General features: G+C 43.0%; 1 protein-coding gene across 1 annotated transcript in view; it reads left to right on the top strand.

Moving 5' to 3' along the window:
- LOC109937386 overlaps positions 1-15209 on the top strand; it is a 97895-nt gene that overhangs the window by 1075 nt on the left and 81611 nt on the right. The window contains exons 2-6 of the mRNA XM_048615739.1: positions 3619-3784; positions 10281-10528; positions 12818-12982; positions 13772-13960; positions 14406-14513. Of these exons, the coding sequence (XP_048471696.1) occupies positions 3619-3784; positions 10281-10528; positions 12818-12982; positions 13772-13960; positions 14406-14513 (876 nt within the window). The remainder of the gene's footprint in view (positions 1-3618; positions 3785-10280; positions 10529-12817; positions 12983-13771; positions 13961-14405; positions 14514-15209) is intronic.

The raw sequence follows: 15209 nt of genomic DNA, 5'->3' as shown, positions 1-15209 counted from the left end.
ATGCTGCTTGGCCTGCTGTGTTCATCCAGCTCTACACCTTGTTATCTCAGATTTTCCAGCATCTGCATTTCCTACTATCTCTGATATATGGTTACAGACATGTAATCTTCCCAAGAGAGAAGGGTGCGATGTGTATTGACAAAAAGAGGACTATGAATGAAAAAAGGAGAGCTTGCGATCGTGTCAGTGAATGGAAGGTTGGACAGGAACTGACAGAGGGGAAGAGTTTCTATCAAGTATTAACGTCTTTTGCCAATGCAGCGTCTCATGGGCACAGTGTGAGCTCACCAGAGTCTTGGGCTTCAGCAGTGCCAATGGTTAGGATTGAAATGAGGTTTGTAAGGATCTCTGTGTGGGCACATGGATCAGGGAGGACTGTAAGGAAGTACTAGTGATGAAGATTCTTCCTTGGATCCAAATCTCTTAAGAGCATAGTCTGCAGAGGTAAGATTGAGGCTAGCCCACTTTGGTTCAAAGCCAGCCTCTCAAAAGAGAGATGCATGGAGAGCTGTGTCTGATTGGTGGGTAGAGAGAGCGAGGCACTGCCAAGTTCATGATTTGGTGTATGACCTGCTTTACCAGGTAAGGAATCTGCCACACCTTGACAGAAAACAAGGCAACCACTCACAAAACTTCCCTCTCACACTGTGTGAACATGCTCACCATCAGTGTCCAGGACACTATGCAGCACCTTCCACAAGCCTAGTCCTTCTGTGAACAGCCTTTCCATTTCCTGGAGGTTGGTGTTAGATCTGTGGATTTCAAATCTGCAGTTGTCACACTTGTTAATCCTAGAGGTTAAGTGCTGGTTAGATAGAGTCCAGGTGTATACTTTTCTAGGCAGAGTTTTAATCTCAGATTTTACAAGTACCAGTAAAACTGATAGGTTGTTCCCCAGATATGATGATATTTTCCAAATCAATATGTCCAGGGATGTTGGGATAGATCTCAGGAGTAGGTAGGACTTAAACCTGGGTCTCCTGGCTCAGAGGAAGGGATACTACCACTGCACCACAAGAGCCCTCAATCCCTTCCTCCCATTATGTATTCCCAGTCAAATGCTCACCAAATTATCCTTTAATTAAGAAATAATCAATCCCCTAACTCCATTTGGTCTCCAGTATCCCTGTCAGACCTGCCTAGATTATAACAACTGTACATTGACAGTGTTTAGTGCTCTGGTCAGACCGTATCTTGAGTATTGAGCTCAGTCCTGATCATCAAACCAGAAAAGAACCCAGATTTTAATAGTATTGTTAAGAAGGACAGAAAGTCTCATTTCTCATGTCAAAGGGTGGAATAATGAGGAGGTATTTTTAAAACCTCCAACTTTTCAACTTTGAAAATGTCCGAGGAGTCCTTTTAAAAATTCAGCAGAGTGAAAATACTAATTGGAAGGACTGAATCGAACTAAACCACAATCACAAGACTAAGAAAGGTAAAAGGCATATTAGAACCAGTATTTATAAGCATTTCTTCATACAGAGTGATTAATAATTAAATGGTCTCAAGTAGAGTGGTGAAGGCTAATATTCTGGATTAATACAAAAAGCAAAGTGTGAGGGACTTTAGGTTTCAGTGTAACAATATCCCTGGAAGGGAGTTAATTGGTTTTCTGATTGTAACATCATTAGGTTCCAAGAAATGCCTATATGACCTGGAGGTCACCATGTAGTTGAGCAGCAAAGCAGCAAAAGGTAAATAGAAAGCTAATTGCAGTGTTGTCTGTGTTTTCTGTTTGGCAGTTTAACAGTTTAGGGCGTAATGAGGATTTAGGTAAGAGGGAAAAGCAAGACTATCACTGAACGGAACAGATTTTTTGCTTGGCAGTTTTTGATCAAAGCCTGGTGTTCATGTATGACAAGAAGAATACAGCAGAGACTGTTACTGTATGTTATGTTGGAAAGAACAAACGGTGGAAAAAGAATGAAAGGGAAGGAAATGTGAATTGGACATTGTGGTAGCCCCTAATGCTGCCAAAGCTCACCAGTTTAGAGGGTTCAAGGAGGGAATCTTTAGGGATTCTGTAACATCAGACTGTCACGCTTTGAGACAGAGAGGGTTTGCAGATGTATGCTGTGTCGGTAGTAACTGACTTCATATGGAATGAAGCTGCAGCTGCATGCATCTTGAGAGATTTTGGAAGATAAATGAGAGATCCTATGAAATGAAGGATGAGAAGAAAGACTGTGAATTGCACGTAGTATCACGTTTGTGCAGGAAGTAATGCAATTGTTATAACTATACAAGGTGAATCTTTGTATATATCTGTTATTGAAAGAGAACTTGCTATTTTGAAATATAAAAATCCACCCACGATCCTTCGGCAGTCTCTTCCAAACCCACAGCCACTTCCTTCTAAGGGGATAGGGGCTGCAGGTACATGGAAACTCCACCACCTGCAAGATCCCCTCCAAGCCTCTCATCATCCTGATTTGGAAATATATCGTCGTTCCTTCACTGTTGTTGGGTAAAAATCCTGGAATTCTCTCCCTAACGGCATTGTGGGCCATCCTACAGCATGTGGACTGCAGTGGTTCAAGATGGCAGCTCAATACCACCTTCTCAAGGGCACCTAGGGATGGGCAATAAATGCTGACCAGCCAGGATGCCTACATCCCACCGATGAATAAAAAAAAATTCTTCACCTGTTAATTAATGTGCGAGTAATGTTCAGTTTAATTGGTGTATTACAGTAAAAGCCTTCAAAAGTGATATCATCAGTTTTCTTTTTAACAGTTCAGTGCAGAGTGTTTTCTTTTAAAAGTTAACAGTCTACATGGGAATTATAAACGCGCCTCAGAAAATACTTCTACCTTTTATTTTGTTGGATGGGTAAAGAAATGTTGAATATGAACATAATTGGAGGAGGAAAGTAGATTTTCTCAGTACAGGACAAAATAAAGGAAGAATGGTGAGAATAAAGGCTGATGGCAGCACTAATGTTCTTATTTTTCAGGGAGCCACTGAGCTCCCATTACCAGAAGCTGCAGTAACAACTTGCATTTATGTAACACCTTTAACAAAGTGAGCAGTCCTAAGGCATTCCGCAGGGCATGATCAGACTGAAAGTAATGCTGAGCCAAAGAAGGAGCTATTAGTACAGACAGCTGAAAAATTTGACCAAAGAATCTGAGTTTTTTGAAGGTGGGAAAAAGGAGTGAAGGATGGAGAAGATGAGGTAGGGAATTCTGGAGCTTTAGTGTCTAGATGGCTGAAAGGATGAAGGATGTAAAGGTGCAGAATTGGGAATACTCTTGAATTCTCTCTGGGTTGTCGGGATCAGAGGAGGCGACAGAGACAGGAGAGGTGAGGCCATGGAAGGATCTCAGTCCAAACCAGGAGGCAGTATAAGTCAATGAGCACAGGAACAATAGATTAATGAGCCTTGGTGTGATGAAGAATATGGTCTTCAGGGTGTTGGAATAGCTCTCGGAGGGGTGGGAAATCATGGCTATAGTAACGTGTGTAGGTAACATGAGTGTGGATGAGGATTTCAGCAGCAGTTGAGCTGAGGCATTACTGGAGTTGGGCGATGTTTGTGCAGCGTTCACATTTTGGGAGGTTTTGCCTGTTGACCTAGTAAGCCGAGATATCTTTTCCTGTTCTGTATTCCAGCGCCTGCAGAATTTGTGCAGTACCCGCAATCCATATCCAGGCCGGTAGGGACCACAGCCATTTTCAACTGCCTGGCTCAGGGAGAACCGATCCCACAACTTACCTGGCTGAAAAACGGGGAGATCCTTGCCCCCAGCGGTCACATCAAACTGAAAAACAACAACAAGTGAGTGCCAGCAGAATGGAATACACCATCCACGACCTGTGACTTACAGACAGACTTTGGGAGTGTCTCTTATCCTGTAACTATGTCCCCTAGTTTGAGATTTGCCCACTCGTCTTCTCAATATCTACCCTGTAAAACTCCTTCAGATTCTGGTGTGTTTTAATAAAATCACCTCCCATCCTTCTCAACTCTAATCAATCAAGGCCTGACCTGTTTAGCCATCGTTGATACGTCAACACCTTCATCCCAGGAATAAGTCCAGTGAATCTCTTTTGAACTGTCTCCAATGTCATGCATCCTTTCAAATACAGGGACCAACACTGTACAGAGTACTCCAAGTGCAGCCTTGCTGACACACTGTAAAACTATAACAAAACTTATTTGTTTTCAAGCTTCAAACCCCCAGCAATAAGGAGCAAAATTCCATTTGCCTTTTAAGTTAATTGCTGCAACTGCATACTAACTTCTCGTGTTTCACGCAAAAGAACATTCCAGTTCCTCTGTGCTGCATTAGACATTTGATCCTCGGAAGGGTTCTTCCTTGTTTATGTTATTTTTCCACCCTGACTATATATTTTAAACCATTTGTTATTCTTAATCAGCAAAATATGCAGCCTGCTCAATGTATTTTTAAATGTGTATGTATTGCTATTGTTATTCCTCAAAGGAAGTATGTTTTCTCAGTTGCACTTCAATCCACAGGGGACTGATTTTAGCATTCAGGGTAAAAAACGTTGTTGGTGCTGATCATGTTTCCATGACCACTGACTGTAAATTAAGAAGATTAAAGCACCTAATCAAAACAGCAGGCTAAACAAGATGGCAGCTGAATTAATGGGTCGCAGGAACGTAGCAGCTAATTGTTAGAATACTTTGATTAGTTCTGTCATTGAGACCTCCTGTGTTTCCAGAAATGATTCCAGGTCAAGATGGGGTTAGCAGCTTTGTTGGATTTTAATTTGTGTACTTTTACCCACAATCCCTTCTCCCAAAGGCTACAGGAGTCCAAGAGGTCCAGCACTCCCCAGGGTTAAGAGACATTTCACTAATCCTCAAAGGTTCACAGTCCCTTCAATCTCTGTCACATGTTGCGAGTGTTTTGTAGGTCATGCTACGAGCACGATTTAATTCAGGAAAGATATCCTGCTTCTGATACTCCCTGCTATCAAAAGCAGGATTCTCTGGAGTTTCTTCTGACTGATCTTGGAAGGTGGGATGGAGGGGGTAAAATTAGGGGAGACATTCCCAATCAACCCCAAGGAAAACTCCAACTCTTGACTGTTGCTCTGTCTGCTCTGGCAGTCAGTTGATTTATTTTCTGTTCTCGTGACGTGAGAGTGAACTTTAGCAGTACCTGATGGAGAAACTCTCTTGTGGCATTTGAGGCCAGTCTTTCCAACTTGAGTTTAAGCTCCATAGTTTCCAGTCCCCAATTTTATTTGTTTTCCAGTCCCAGAGGAATGCCTTTTGTGTTCAGATCCCCTTTGCTTCCAGTGTCTCAGCCCCTCTGTGTTGTGGTTCTTTTGTCTGGGGAAAGACACAGCACTGGTCTGGCCTTACGACCTTCCGATAATCTGTCATGCTGACTGCTTGTGTGCAGGGTAACGGCCTTTGACTGTTTTTCTCTCAATAGACTGGAACTTTTTATATATGAATATATATGTATCTCTCTCACTTTGGTGCAAATGTGTGCTGGTACTAACTCTGCATTGACTTTCCCTCAGTTCTGTCAGTCCATTTTATTGGACACAAACCCTTCACAGGCATGTAATGTGAATTACAGGAAACAGTCAGACTCTCTCCACTGTTGCTACATTTCCCAGTGAGGTGTAAATGACACTGAGCCTTAATGAGAATTTAAAAGGAAGCAATTCTGAATGTAGTGGCTATTTCAGCTGGGCGTTCTCATTCCAAAGGATGATAAATGCTAAGGCTGCGAAGAATTTGCTCTCAATATCTAGCGCTGAATCGATTAAAGCTAACATTGAGTACAATGGTGTAGAAATGTGACGGTTTGAGGTATAGTGTGTGTGGCTGCGTGTTTAGTTCGATGGCACGTCCTGCATACACTTGTTAACTGTGGGCATTCACCACCTGTCATATTGGGCAACGTAGCAAACGAAGTCCCCAGGACACTCTGGCTGAAACATTCAGAAGGCCCAAAGCCTAGTAGGAACATCAATAACAGGAGCAGGGATAGACTACTCGGTGCCTTAGCCCCCTCTGCCACTCAACAGCTGATCTTCTACCTCAATGGCTTTTTCCAGTCCTATCCCCCATATGATGTCTTTCAATCTGGGCATCTATCGACCTCTACCCTGGATGTACTCAGTGAGAAAACCGCCCGATTAGTGTATTCAAAAGATTCACTGGCAGGGGAGACTCAGTGAGGAAATTCCTCCTCTTCTCAATCCTAAACCGCCTCCCTCTTATTCTGCAAGCATACGAACAAGGGACAAGACTAGTCTTGGCTCCATCATTCACTAGAATAATTTTTAAGTCCAACTCTACATTTCTGCATCCCTCCAAAAATCTTTCATTTTCCCCCCTGCATCCTTTCACACACATACACATACCCCCTCTAAATGGACAATCTATCTACATCTGCTGTAAGCATTGACAGAGTCGGTCTCTCTTGTTTTAGAATCCCACCTGACCTCCCAGCCAGTGGGAAGATGCTTCCTGTATCGAGATTGTTAAGCCCCTTTAAGAAATTTGTATATTTTAAGCTTGCTGAAGCTCCTCTTCTGAAGCTGTCACGAAGGAAACATAAACCCCTCAGCTTGATACCTTGCCATCAGTGTGCTGTGACCCCATGGTAACCCCCTTCCACTCCCCCCATCATGAACTCTGATAAAAAGGAAAGAAATTCTTTTCACATTTTTACATCACAGGATAGTTCAAGAGCTGTGTCTCACCCATCGATAGGCCTCCCCAGTAAAGAGAGGAAATGGCTGCCTTCAGAAGGAAAGCAGTGAGTTTATTCACTGCCGCAGTATCTAACCCAGGAGTGGAGAGGGAAGACACTGACAATGGGCGTTAAAGGAGTCTCTTTGATCTCTTGTCTCACTGAAGTTTATTAATCCCATCAGGATGAAGCATTCAATAGGAAACTCCCAGAACTCCAGGAAGCCTTTGCATACAAGCAGACCTTTCTATTTCAAAGTGAAATGTCTTTCATTTGAATGTGGGTGCCCCGATTGAAGTGTGCAGTAACGAACACGTGTCCACTCTCCACACAATGAAATGTTCACATCCATTAAGTTTGTTGGGAGAGGGGCCTACACATACCTTTCATATTATAGGCTAGCACGGAAGCTTCTCAATCGTAAACTGAAACGAACAGACAAGAGCTTTCGTAAATATTCTTCAGTTGTTTTACGTTTAGTGTCTGGTGTGTGTTATTTGGATCTAAAATTAATTTTACATGTGATGCCATTGACTTTGGGGATTTTTGTTCATAAAGCAATGGAGATTTCTGTTGAATTTAGGATCGAGTTCTGTCAGCAATTGTTAAGTGTCTGGAGAGGAATTTTCTTTTCAGTAGTTTGTTTGCCTTTGGATGTGGTACCTTTTCATTTCTAATCTCTTAATGTAAAACAACATCACAAATGACGTCACATAAAAGGATCTTGAATGTTTCTGAAGACACTGACCCCTGGGATTACCACACAGGGAGTCTCCCTTTCTACTGATGGTACTTTAGTAGAGGATTCACATGTAAACAGGAATTGGTGGTATTACTGTGTTCCAGCGCAATAGTCTTACCATTTCCACAGAGATTCCGACCAGCAGCAGCATTAATTGTTATTCCCTAGGCTGATGGGCGGCGGCGATACGAAGTAGATCTGACGTTTTTGTCTGTTACTTAGTAAGTTGTCATTGGTGCAGCACGGACCCAGCAACCAGCTAATATGGCTCCTGTACACCCAATTGCCTAAGAAATTATAGGCTGCGTGTTCAGTGGGAAGTTGGAAGAAGAAAATCCAATGGGTGGCAGTAGGAGCAGTACACTTGGCTTCAGGATTTGAGAGAGAGAGAGACATTATCCATAGTTCCACCCTCCCCGATATTAGCTGGCGTTCCCTATTAGGAAGTGTGCTTTTGTGGGCAACAAAGAAGGACGAACCATGCTTGAGTTTTGTACCCTGTGGAATCTGCCATTATTTAGTCACCTCGCAGGATGCGTTCCGAGTGAAGTATCTGATAGTTGCCAACACCCAGTGGAACGATACTCCAGTCAGGGTCAGTACTTCCACTCCAGCGAAGAATCCTGGCAAAGGAGGAAATAGGACAGTCATACGCCATTCTAATAATCCTGATTAAAAAGTCAGAAGTCACACGACACCAGGTTGTAGTCCAATAGGTTTAATTGAAATCACCAGCTTTCGGAACGTGACCCCTTTGTCAGGCTCACCTTTGTGCACCCCACTCTGGCACTGGCAGCTCCACATCCTGATTAAAAGTGGCAGTCAAAACGATGGGTTTCAGTCAGTTATATCTGTCTCCTGACAGTTCAGCTGTACGTTCATTATCTTCTCCAAAAGTAGTTCTGCAAAGCACATTAACTTTTGAGATGATGTCCATTTGCAGTGCTTGGCCTTAGAGAAAAAAACACCTGGAATGCATATTATTTATTTACCAAGGTGAGGATCCGTGACACAGTCCGAATACTCTGCTAAAGACTTTGCTTTAAATAAAGCTGTACTTACTTGCCTAAACCTGTCATGAATCACATCCGATTAACCCATCCCACCAACTTCCAGAAATAAACCAGTCTGTAAATGTGCTAAAGGGCTCTCACTATTCCATAAATCCTTACAGTGCTGTGCTGGGAAATTCTTCCTGGACAATGGAAATAGCACTTGCCAATTACTGAGCATTGTGGAATCTCACAGGCTCCTGAATCTCACAGGCTCTGACTCGCAACAAATACTGAAGTATGTTGAGAATATTCTCACGCACTTGGCGCTTGTGAAATATCACAGTTTGGCTGTCAAAGCAGACCCTGCCCTCAGCCATTCTTTCAAAGTGTCACCTTCCAGCCAGTGAAAAATGATTCATGTCGTATGACCTCAATTGTTATCTGACGAAATCATTATGAAGAATGCAGCTGTTCAGTCACTGGCTACTTCAAGTTTGAATCTCTCCAGTTTAATGCTTCACCGGTAGCCCAAACCATAAGATGTTATCATCAGTTAAGAGCCCATGGTGTTGGAGGTCGTGTATTAACATGGTTAGAGGATTATGGTGCTGTGGTAGTGTCCTTATCTCTAGCACCCAAGTTCAATGGGGAAAGCAAATGAAATGTTGGCCTTTATTTCAAAGGGATTGGCATATTAAAATAGGAAGATATTGCTAAAACATGGTACTGCCTGGAAGATTATGAACAATTTAGGTCCCCTTATCTAAGGAAAGATGTACTGATGTCAAAGGCAGTCCAGAGAATGTTCACTCAGCTGATCCTGGTTATGGAGGGACTGTTTGATGAGGAGAGGTTGTGTACGGTGGTCTTGCACCTGTTGCAGTTTTAGTAGAACGTGAGGTGACCTTATTGAAGATTCCTAGGGAGCTTCACAGGGTAGATGTGGAGAGGCTGTATTCCCTCGTGGAAAAGCCAGGCCCCAAAGCGGACATAATCTCAGAGTAAGGGATCACCAAGTTCAGTATTTCTTGAGTTAAGATAAGGAATTTCATCTATCAGTGGGCGATGAATCTGTGAAATTCTTTACTGCATGGGCCTGCCAAGGCTGAGTCGTTAAGAATATTCAAGGCTGAGATAGATTTGTAATCAATAAGGGAGTCAGGGCGCATGGGGAAAAGGCAGGAAAATGGAGTTGAGGATTGCCATCGGAGTACACAAGATGGACTGATTTGCCTATCTCTACTCCTATGTCTTAACTGTTTAACCAATTCTAATGCCTCTCCACCACTATCCATCTTTGTGGGATCGTCTTCTTATGATTCCCCTTCCTGTAAAGGTTTCCCTTCGTACCCTCCGAAGATCATCCAAACCCTTGGTGCATAACCTGGGAACATGGCCTCAATGTTTAAGATGCATACCAATTAAACTCTCTACATCTCTCACTGCTGTGTATTATACTAGCTGATTGCAATGTTAGGAGGGGCTTGACAGTTGGCTTTAGCAACCTTCGAATAAGGAAAGGGCAGTTGGGCAGGATCTCCACAGTTGCAATTTGCTTTTCAGTGGTGCTGTTAGAACATTTACAAGCTGGATGAACAAAGATTACTTTGACATTGGGCGAATGGTTTCCAGCATTCATTCTTAAGGCTCACTCAGGTTGAATAGTTGCACAAGGTTGATTGGTGCCAATGGAACTGTATGTAAAAAGTAATCATCTTCAAGAGCAGCAAAGAAAGAATTATAAGAGAAAATTGGGAAGGAAAAATGATCAAGAACAATCAATGCTGCCAGCGCAGTGTTGGTTTGCAAGTTGTATGATGCATTTTGATGTTGTTTTCTTTCTTTTCCTAGTACACTTACAATAAATGGAATTTCTCCAGATGATGAAGCAATCTACCAGTGTATTGCTGAGAATGACGCAGGATCAACCCAAGCTAGTGCACGGTTAACAGTGCTGTGGGCTGAGGGACTTCCAGGACCCCCCACGGATGTGAAAGCTGTAGCTCTGTCTGCGACAGCCATTCATGTGTCATGGACTGAGCCGTCTGAGAATACGCGAGACATTATCGGCTACGTGCTGCACATCAGGAAAACTGCAGGTGGGCAAACGACTCCCTGCTTTCACGTGACCTGTTTGATTCACTCACTCAGTTTATGTAATGGTGCTGGGGTGGGATGTAGCTGATGCAATATATATCAGTACTTCCAGCAAAACTCAATCATCGCAAGGTAGTTCGTTAATAATTTCTGCATAGTTTCAGAATAAATTTATAACAAGCTATACTACTCACCACCACCTTCACTACTCACCACAATCATGTTGCTGTGAGTCTGGAGTCACATGTAGACCAGACCAGGTATGCAAGGCAGATTTCCTTTTCTGAAGGACATCAGTGAACTAGATGGATTTTTCTGACAATTGACAATGGATTCATGGTCATCATTAGACTCTTAATTCCAGATTTTTTTTAATAGAATTCAAATTCCACCATCTGCCATGGTGGGATTCAAGCCCAGGTTCCCAGAACATTACCTGCGTCTCTGGATTAATATCAACGATAATACCACTAGCCATCGCCTCCCCCAATTTAAGTTATTTCAGAATAACTCAACCATCTGTGATTTCTCTAAAATGTAGGGTACCCTAACAACATCCAGTGTACTGCTACAGAGTTTCAATGTTTTGACCCAGTGACAGTAAAGGGGCAGTGATAAATTTCCAAGTCAGGATGGTTTTTGGCTCGAAGGGGAAACATGCAGCTGTGGTGTTCCTGTGCAATGACTATATATCCTGTCCACAAGGAAGGACTCACTCAGCTCCTCAGTAACAAATACTACCTTTGGCATAAAAATCCTGTCCGTTGGTATTTTTGAAATCAATGTCTCTCTAGGTCCCAAATTATTTGTTTTTGTAACTGAGCAGTCCCCTGACCTTCGTGAGAAGGTATGTTTTGCATTAAGCTGTCAGTGGAGTACATAATGCCACTAGTAAATTCCTTTGCAACCCTTATTCTGAAGGGCAAGCTAAACAAACCAAAAGAGCTGTTAGTTTCTAAAATTAGAAACTGCAAAATATTCACAAGTGAGGAAAGACATTCACATCTCGGTTTGTTTGTCCAGACAGGTTGTAGTTTCCCCACCACCAGGCTAGTTCTGGTTTCTCCTGAATGTCGAAATCATTTGTGGAATATGTAGCCTGCATAATTTTTTCTTCCATTGTGCACCTTCTGTCAACGTTAAATTGAATCTGCCGTCGCATTGCACACATGTCTTTTACACACTGATTCTGTAATTTCCAATTTCCAGCACTGCCTCTTGCAATTTCATTACCCCTTATTCTCCAGCTCCCCCGCCCCGACCAAAAGTTTGGTATCATCAGCAGATTTCCCTGTTTGATTGAATTGCTGAACCGAAGTCACTATGTAAATAAGAAACAGTGGCGATCTCAATGTTGAGCCTTGGGTTACCTCACTCAGTATTTATTCCCACTTTGATGAAAGCAGTTTTGTTTCCAATGCTTCATGTCATTTCTTTTTGAGACCTAAGGCTTACTGCTAATGTCTTCTTTGTTGGATCTTTGTCAAAATGTCTGTTTGAAGACCAGTCATATCTTGGTCTCGGAAATTCTGCAGTTCCTGCTTCCAAGGACAGGTTGAGAAAGTTGTTAGGCTGGATACTTGCTTGTCAACCTATGTATAATTGTTGTCTTTCAAAGTTATTGTAGTTTGTCTTGTTTTGGTGCTATCAGTTACCAGAAGCCCCAGACCCTGCTTACCAAGAGACTGCAGGTTTTCTGATTGCAACATTAACAGGGCAGCACGGTGGCTCAGTGCAAGGCAGCACGGTGGCTCAGTGGTTAGCACTGCTGCCTCACAGCGCCAGGGACCTGGGTTCAGTTTCACCCTCAGGTGACTGTCTGTGTGGACTTTGCACATTCTCCCCATGTCTGCGTGGCTTTCCTCTGGGTGCTCCGGTTTCCTCCCACAGCCCAAAGATGTGCAGGCTAGGTGAATTGGCCATGCTAAATTGCCCGTAGTGTTCAGGGATGTTTAGGTTAGGTGGGTTAGACATGGGAAGTCAGGGGAATGGGTCTGGGTGGGATGCTCTTCAGAGGGGCAGTGTGGCCTTGTTGGGCCGAATGGCCTGTTTCCGCACTGCAGGGATTCTATGATCCATGATTAAGTCGCAGTCTTATTTCAGAGGGTTTAATTTGTGAGAAGTGGCCCTTTCTCCCAGATATTTCAGACTTTGGACTTGGCCCTGACTGACTAACTTAGCAGCTTTTAACTTCTGTAACCTGAAGTTGATTGACTATTGAATGATTACTGGTGTAGAGTAGGCATGGGTGTTGCCAGGCTGTACTTCCTATTATCTTGTTCGTTTCGTAGACCCAGTGGAGATGGAGTACCAGGAGGCTGTGAGCAAAACCACCTTACAGCAAGTGGTAACTGATCTGCAGCCATCGACTGGCTACACTTTCTACATAAAGGCGTACACATCACGAGGTGCCAGCAAACCATCGGAGCTAGCTACCTGCAGCACACGGGGCGAAGGTAAGTAGCACAGAGGTGGAGTGTGTGATCATTTCTGAGACACACATTATAGATGACAGAATGTTTTACTAACCTTTTGACACAGAAATATTTCATTTTGCATTACTGAGGCATGTTGGAATTGCAGCTATTCAAAGCTGAGGTTAATTCTGTGGTAGTTACATTCATTCATTTTAGGATTGTATCAGTGGTTCATGAGGGGAGCCTGAGTGAGCTTGTTTTCACTTTCTTCATTAACGTTGCTGCTAATTGAGATGATGAGATATTAAATAGTTCCCATCTTCAGTCCAGGCCCTAGAAAACCTGAGCAGTTTTTAAACTAAGGACAGGCTTGGAATTTGGAGAAAATTGTTGAAACGGAAGAGAAATGTGAAGAAGTGTCAGAGTGAACATAAGAAAGTTTCTCAGAATAGGCTGGAAAACAAACCATGCAATGCAGACTGACTGCCTTATCAAGTACAATGTAGACATTTAAAAACCCTGCTTTCTTCCAAAGCTGGGATCCTTCTCTTGAACCAAAGGAAAAAGGGTGACCATGCACTTTTGGATTTAAACAACATCTTAACAATAATTATTGTTGCCCTGGATTGAGGCAGTGGCCTGCTTGTAATTATCTTTGTGCTGTGGGAATACTCTACATATGCGATATCTTCATGACTGGTGTATAGTAACAGACATCAGTGGTATTATGGTATCAGTGATGCATGAGCTATGTGGTAGCGGGCAGGAGTTTGGTGCCTACTTTTTGCAGTGCCCATGCCATAATCCCCTGTCTTTTTGATGTTTCAGTTCCAGCAGTACCAGCTCTTTTCATTAAAGTTTTGAACAGTACAGCCATTCAGGCTGTATGGGAATCCAGCATTAAGCTTGGGCAGCATGAAGGATTCAAGTTGTATTATCGCAGGATTCATGGTGCACACTTCATCGGGCCTGTACTCCTTCCAAGCAACGTGACATCGTACAACATAACTCAGTTGGGTAAGAGGACTGTGTTGAACATCACCTGTAAAGGGGTAGACAGGGGTTAAGATTGGTAGAACAAAAACCGTTCCTGGAGACTTGTTGAATCTGTACTTGTAGGGGCAGAATGTAGATTGACTCTGGAGATGTTCCCAACTGAACAGATTGTAATTTGATGCATGCCATGCTCCAGATAGAAAGGCAGGGTCAAATGGAGCTCAGATTGGAGAACTGATATAAGCATTGTCAGAGTGGCATTAAACTCATGCTGTCTTTTGAATTTGGCTTCCCAGGTTGGAGTGTGGGTTTAATAAATGTATTCAGCAGACAACATCAGGAGTGGTTCTAGAGTGACAATGCATAAATAGAAACTTGATGAGATGACCTCTATCTCTCTCTCTTTCATTTTAACTGCCTTTTTTTTGAGAGCATGTTTGTAAAACTGATTTGTGTTTTGTACAAGATCCAATGATTGCCTATGAAGTGAAGCTTCTCGCATTTAATCGTCATGGAGATGGAAATTCCACAGTTCGCTTTGTGGCTCTGCAAGATGCTGTTGAAAGATCTGGGGGTGAGTCAACCAGGCCCAGGCCATGAATAAATAGGACAGGAGCTTGAAATCAAATGCATCATCTGCCGAGGCTCTAGTTGGGGCAAGTCATCAACCAAATGTTTTTCAAGGACTCATATTTACTGAAACATCAGATTGGTCAGCACTGACTGTGTGCGTGTTGTTCCAGCTGATGAAGTTACATATGGCTACATTAGTAGCAGTGGTGAATGTTTAAGTGTCCATGGTACTATTTGTGCAAGGTCAGAACCTGTATCCTGATCTGCATCTCTTTCTGTGTCAACTAATGCCACGAAAATGGACCTTCACCTTATTTCTGTTTATGGGCTATCACTGAGCTGAAATGGTTCACATGTCTGACAGAGTACAAAAAGAAGTGACTCAATTTGCATATGATTGATTGAGTTAAACCAGTGAATCTGAAAGTGTGAGACAACAAGGTGCAGGGCTGGATGAACACAGCAGGCCAAGCAGCATCATAGGAGCAGAGAGGCTGACGTTTCGGGCCTAGACCCTTCATCAGAAAAGGGGGAGGGGAAGGGGGTTTTGAAATAAATAGGGAGAGAGTGGGAGGCGGATAGAAGAGGGATAGAGGAGAGGATAGGTGGAGAGGAAACAAACAGGTCGAAGAGGCGGGGACGGGGCCAGGAAAGGTGAGTGTAGGTAGGGAGTTAGGAAGGGGATAGGTCAGTCCAG

Source organism: Rhincodon typus, chromosome 33, assembly GCF_021869965.1.
Source record: "Rhincodon typus isolate 14 chromosome 33, sRhiTyp1.1, whole genome shotgun sequence".
In the NCBI taxonomy this organism is placed as follows: Eukaryota; Metazoa; Chordata; class Chondrichthyes; order Orectolobiformes; family Rhincodontidae; genus Rhincodon; species Rhincodon typus.
Note: the sequence above shows the minus strand (reverse complement) of the source record. Positions and strands in the feature narration are given on the sequence as shown.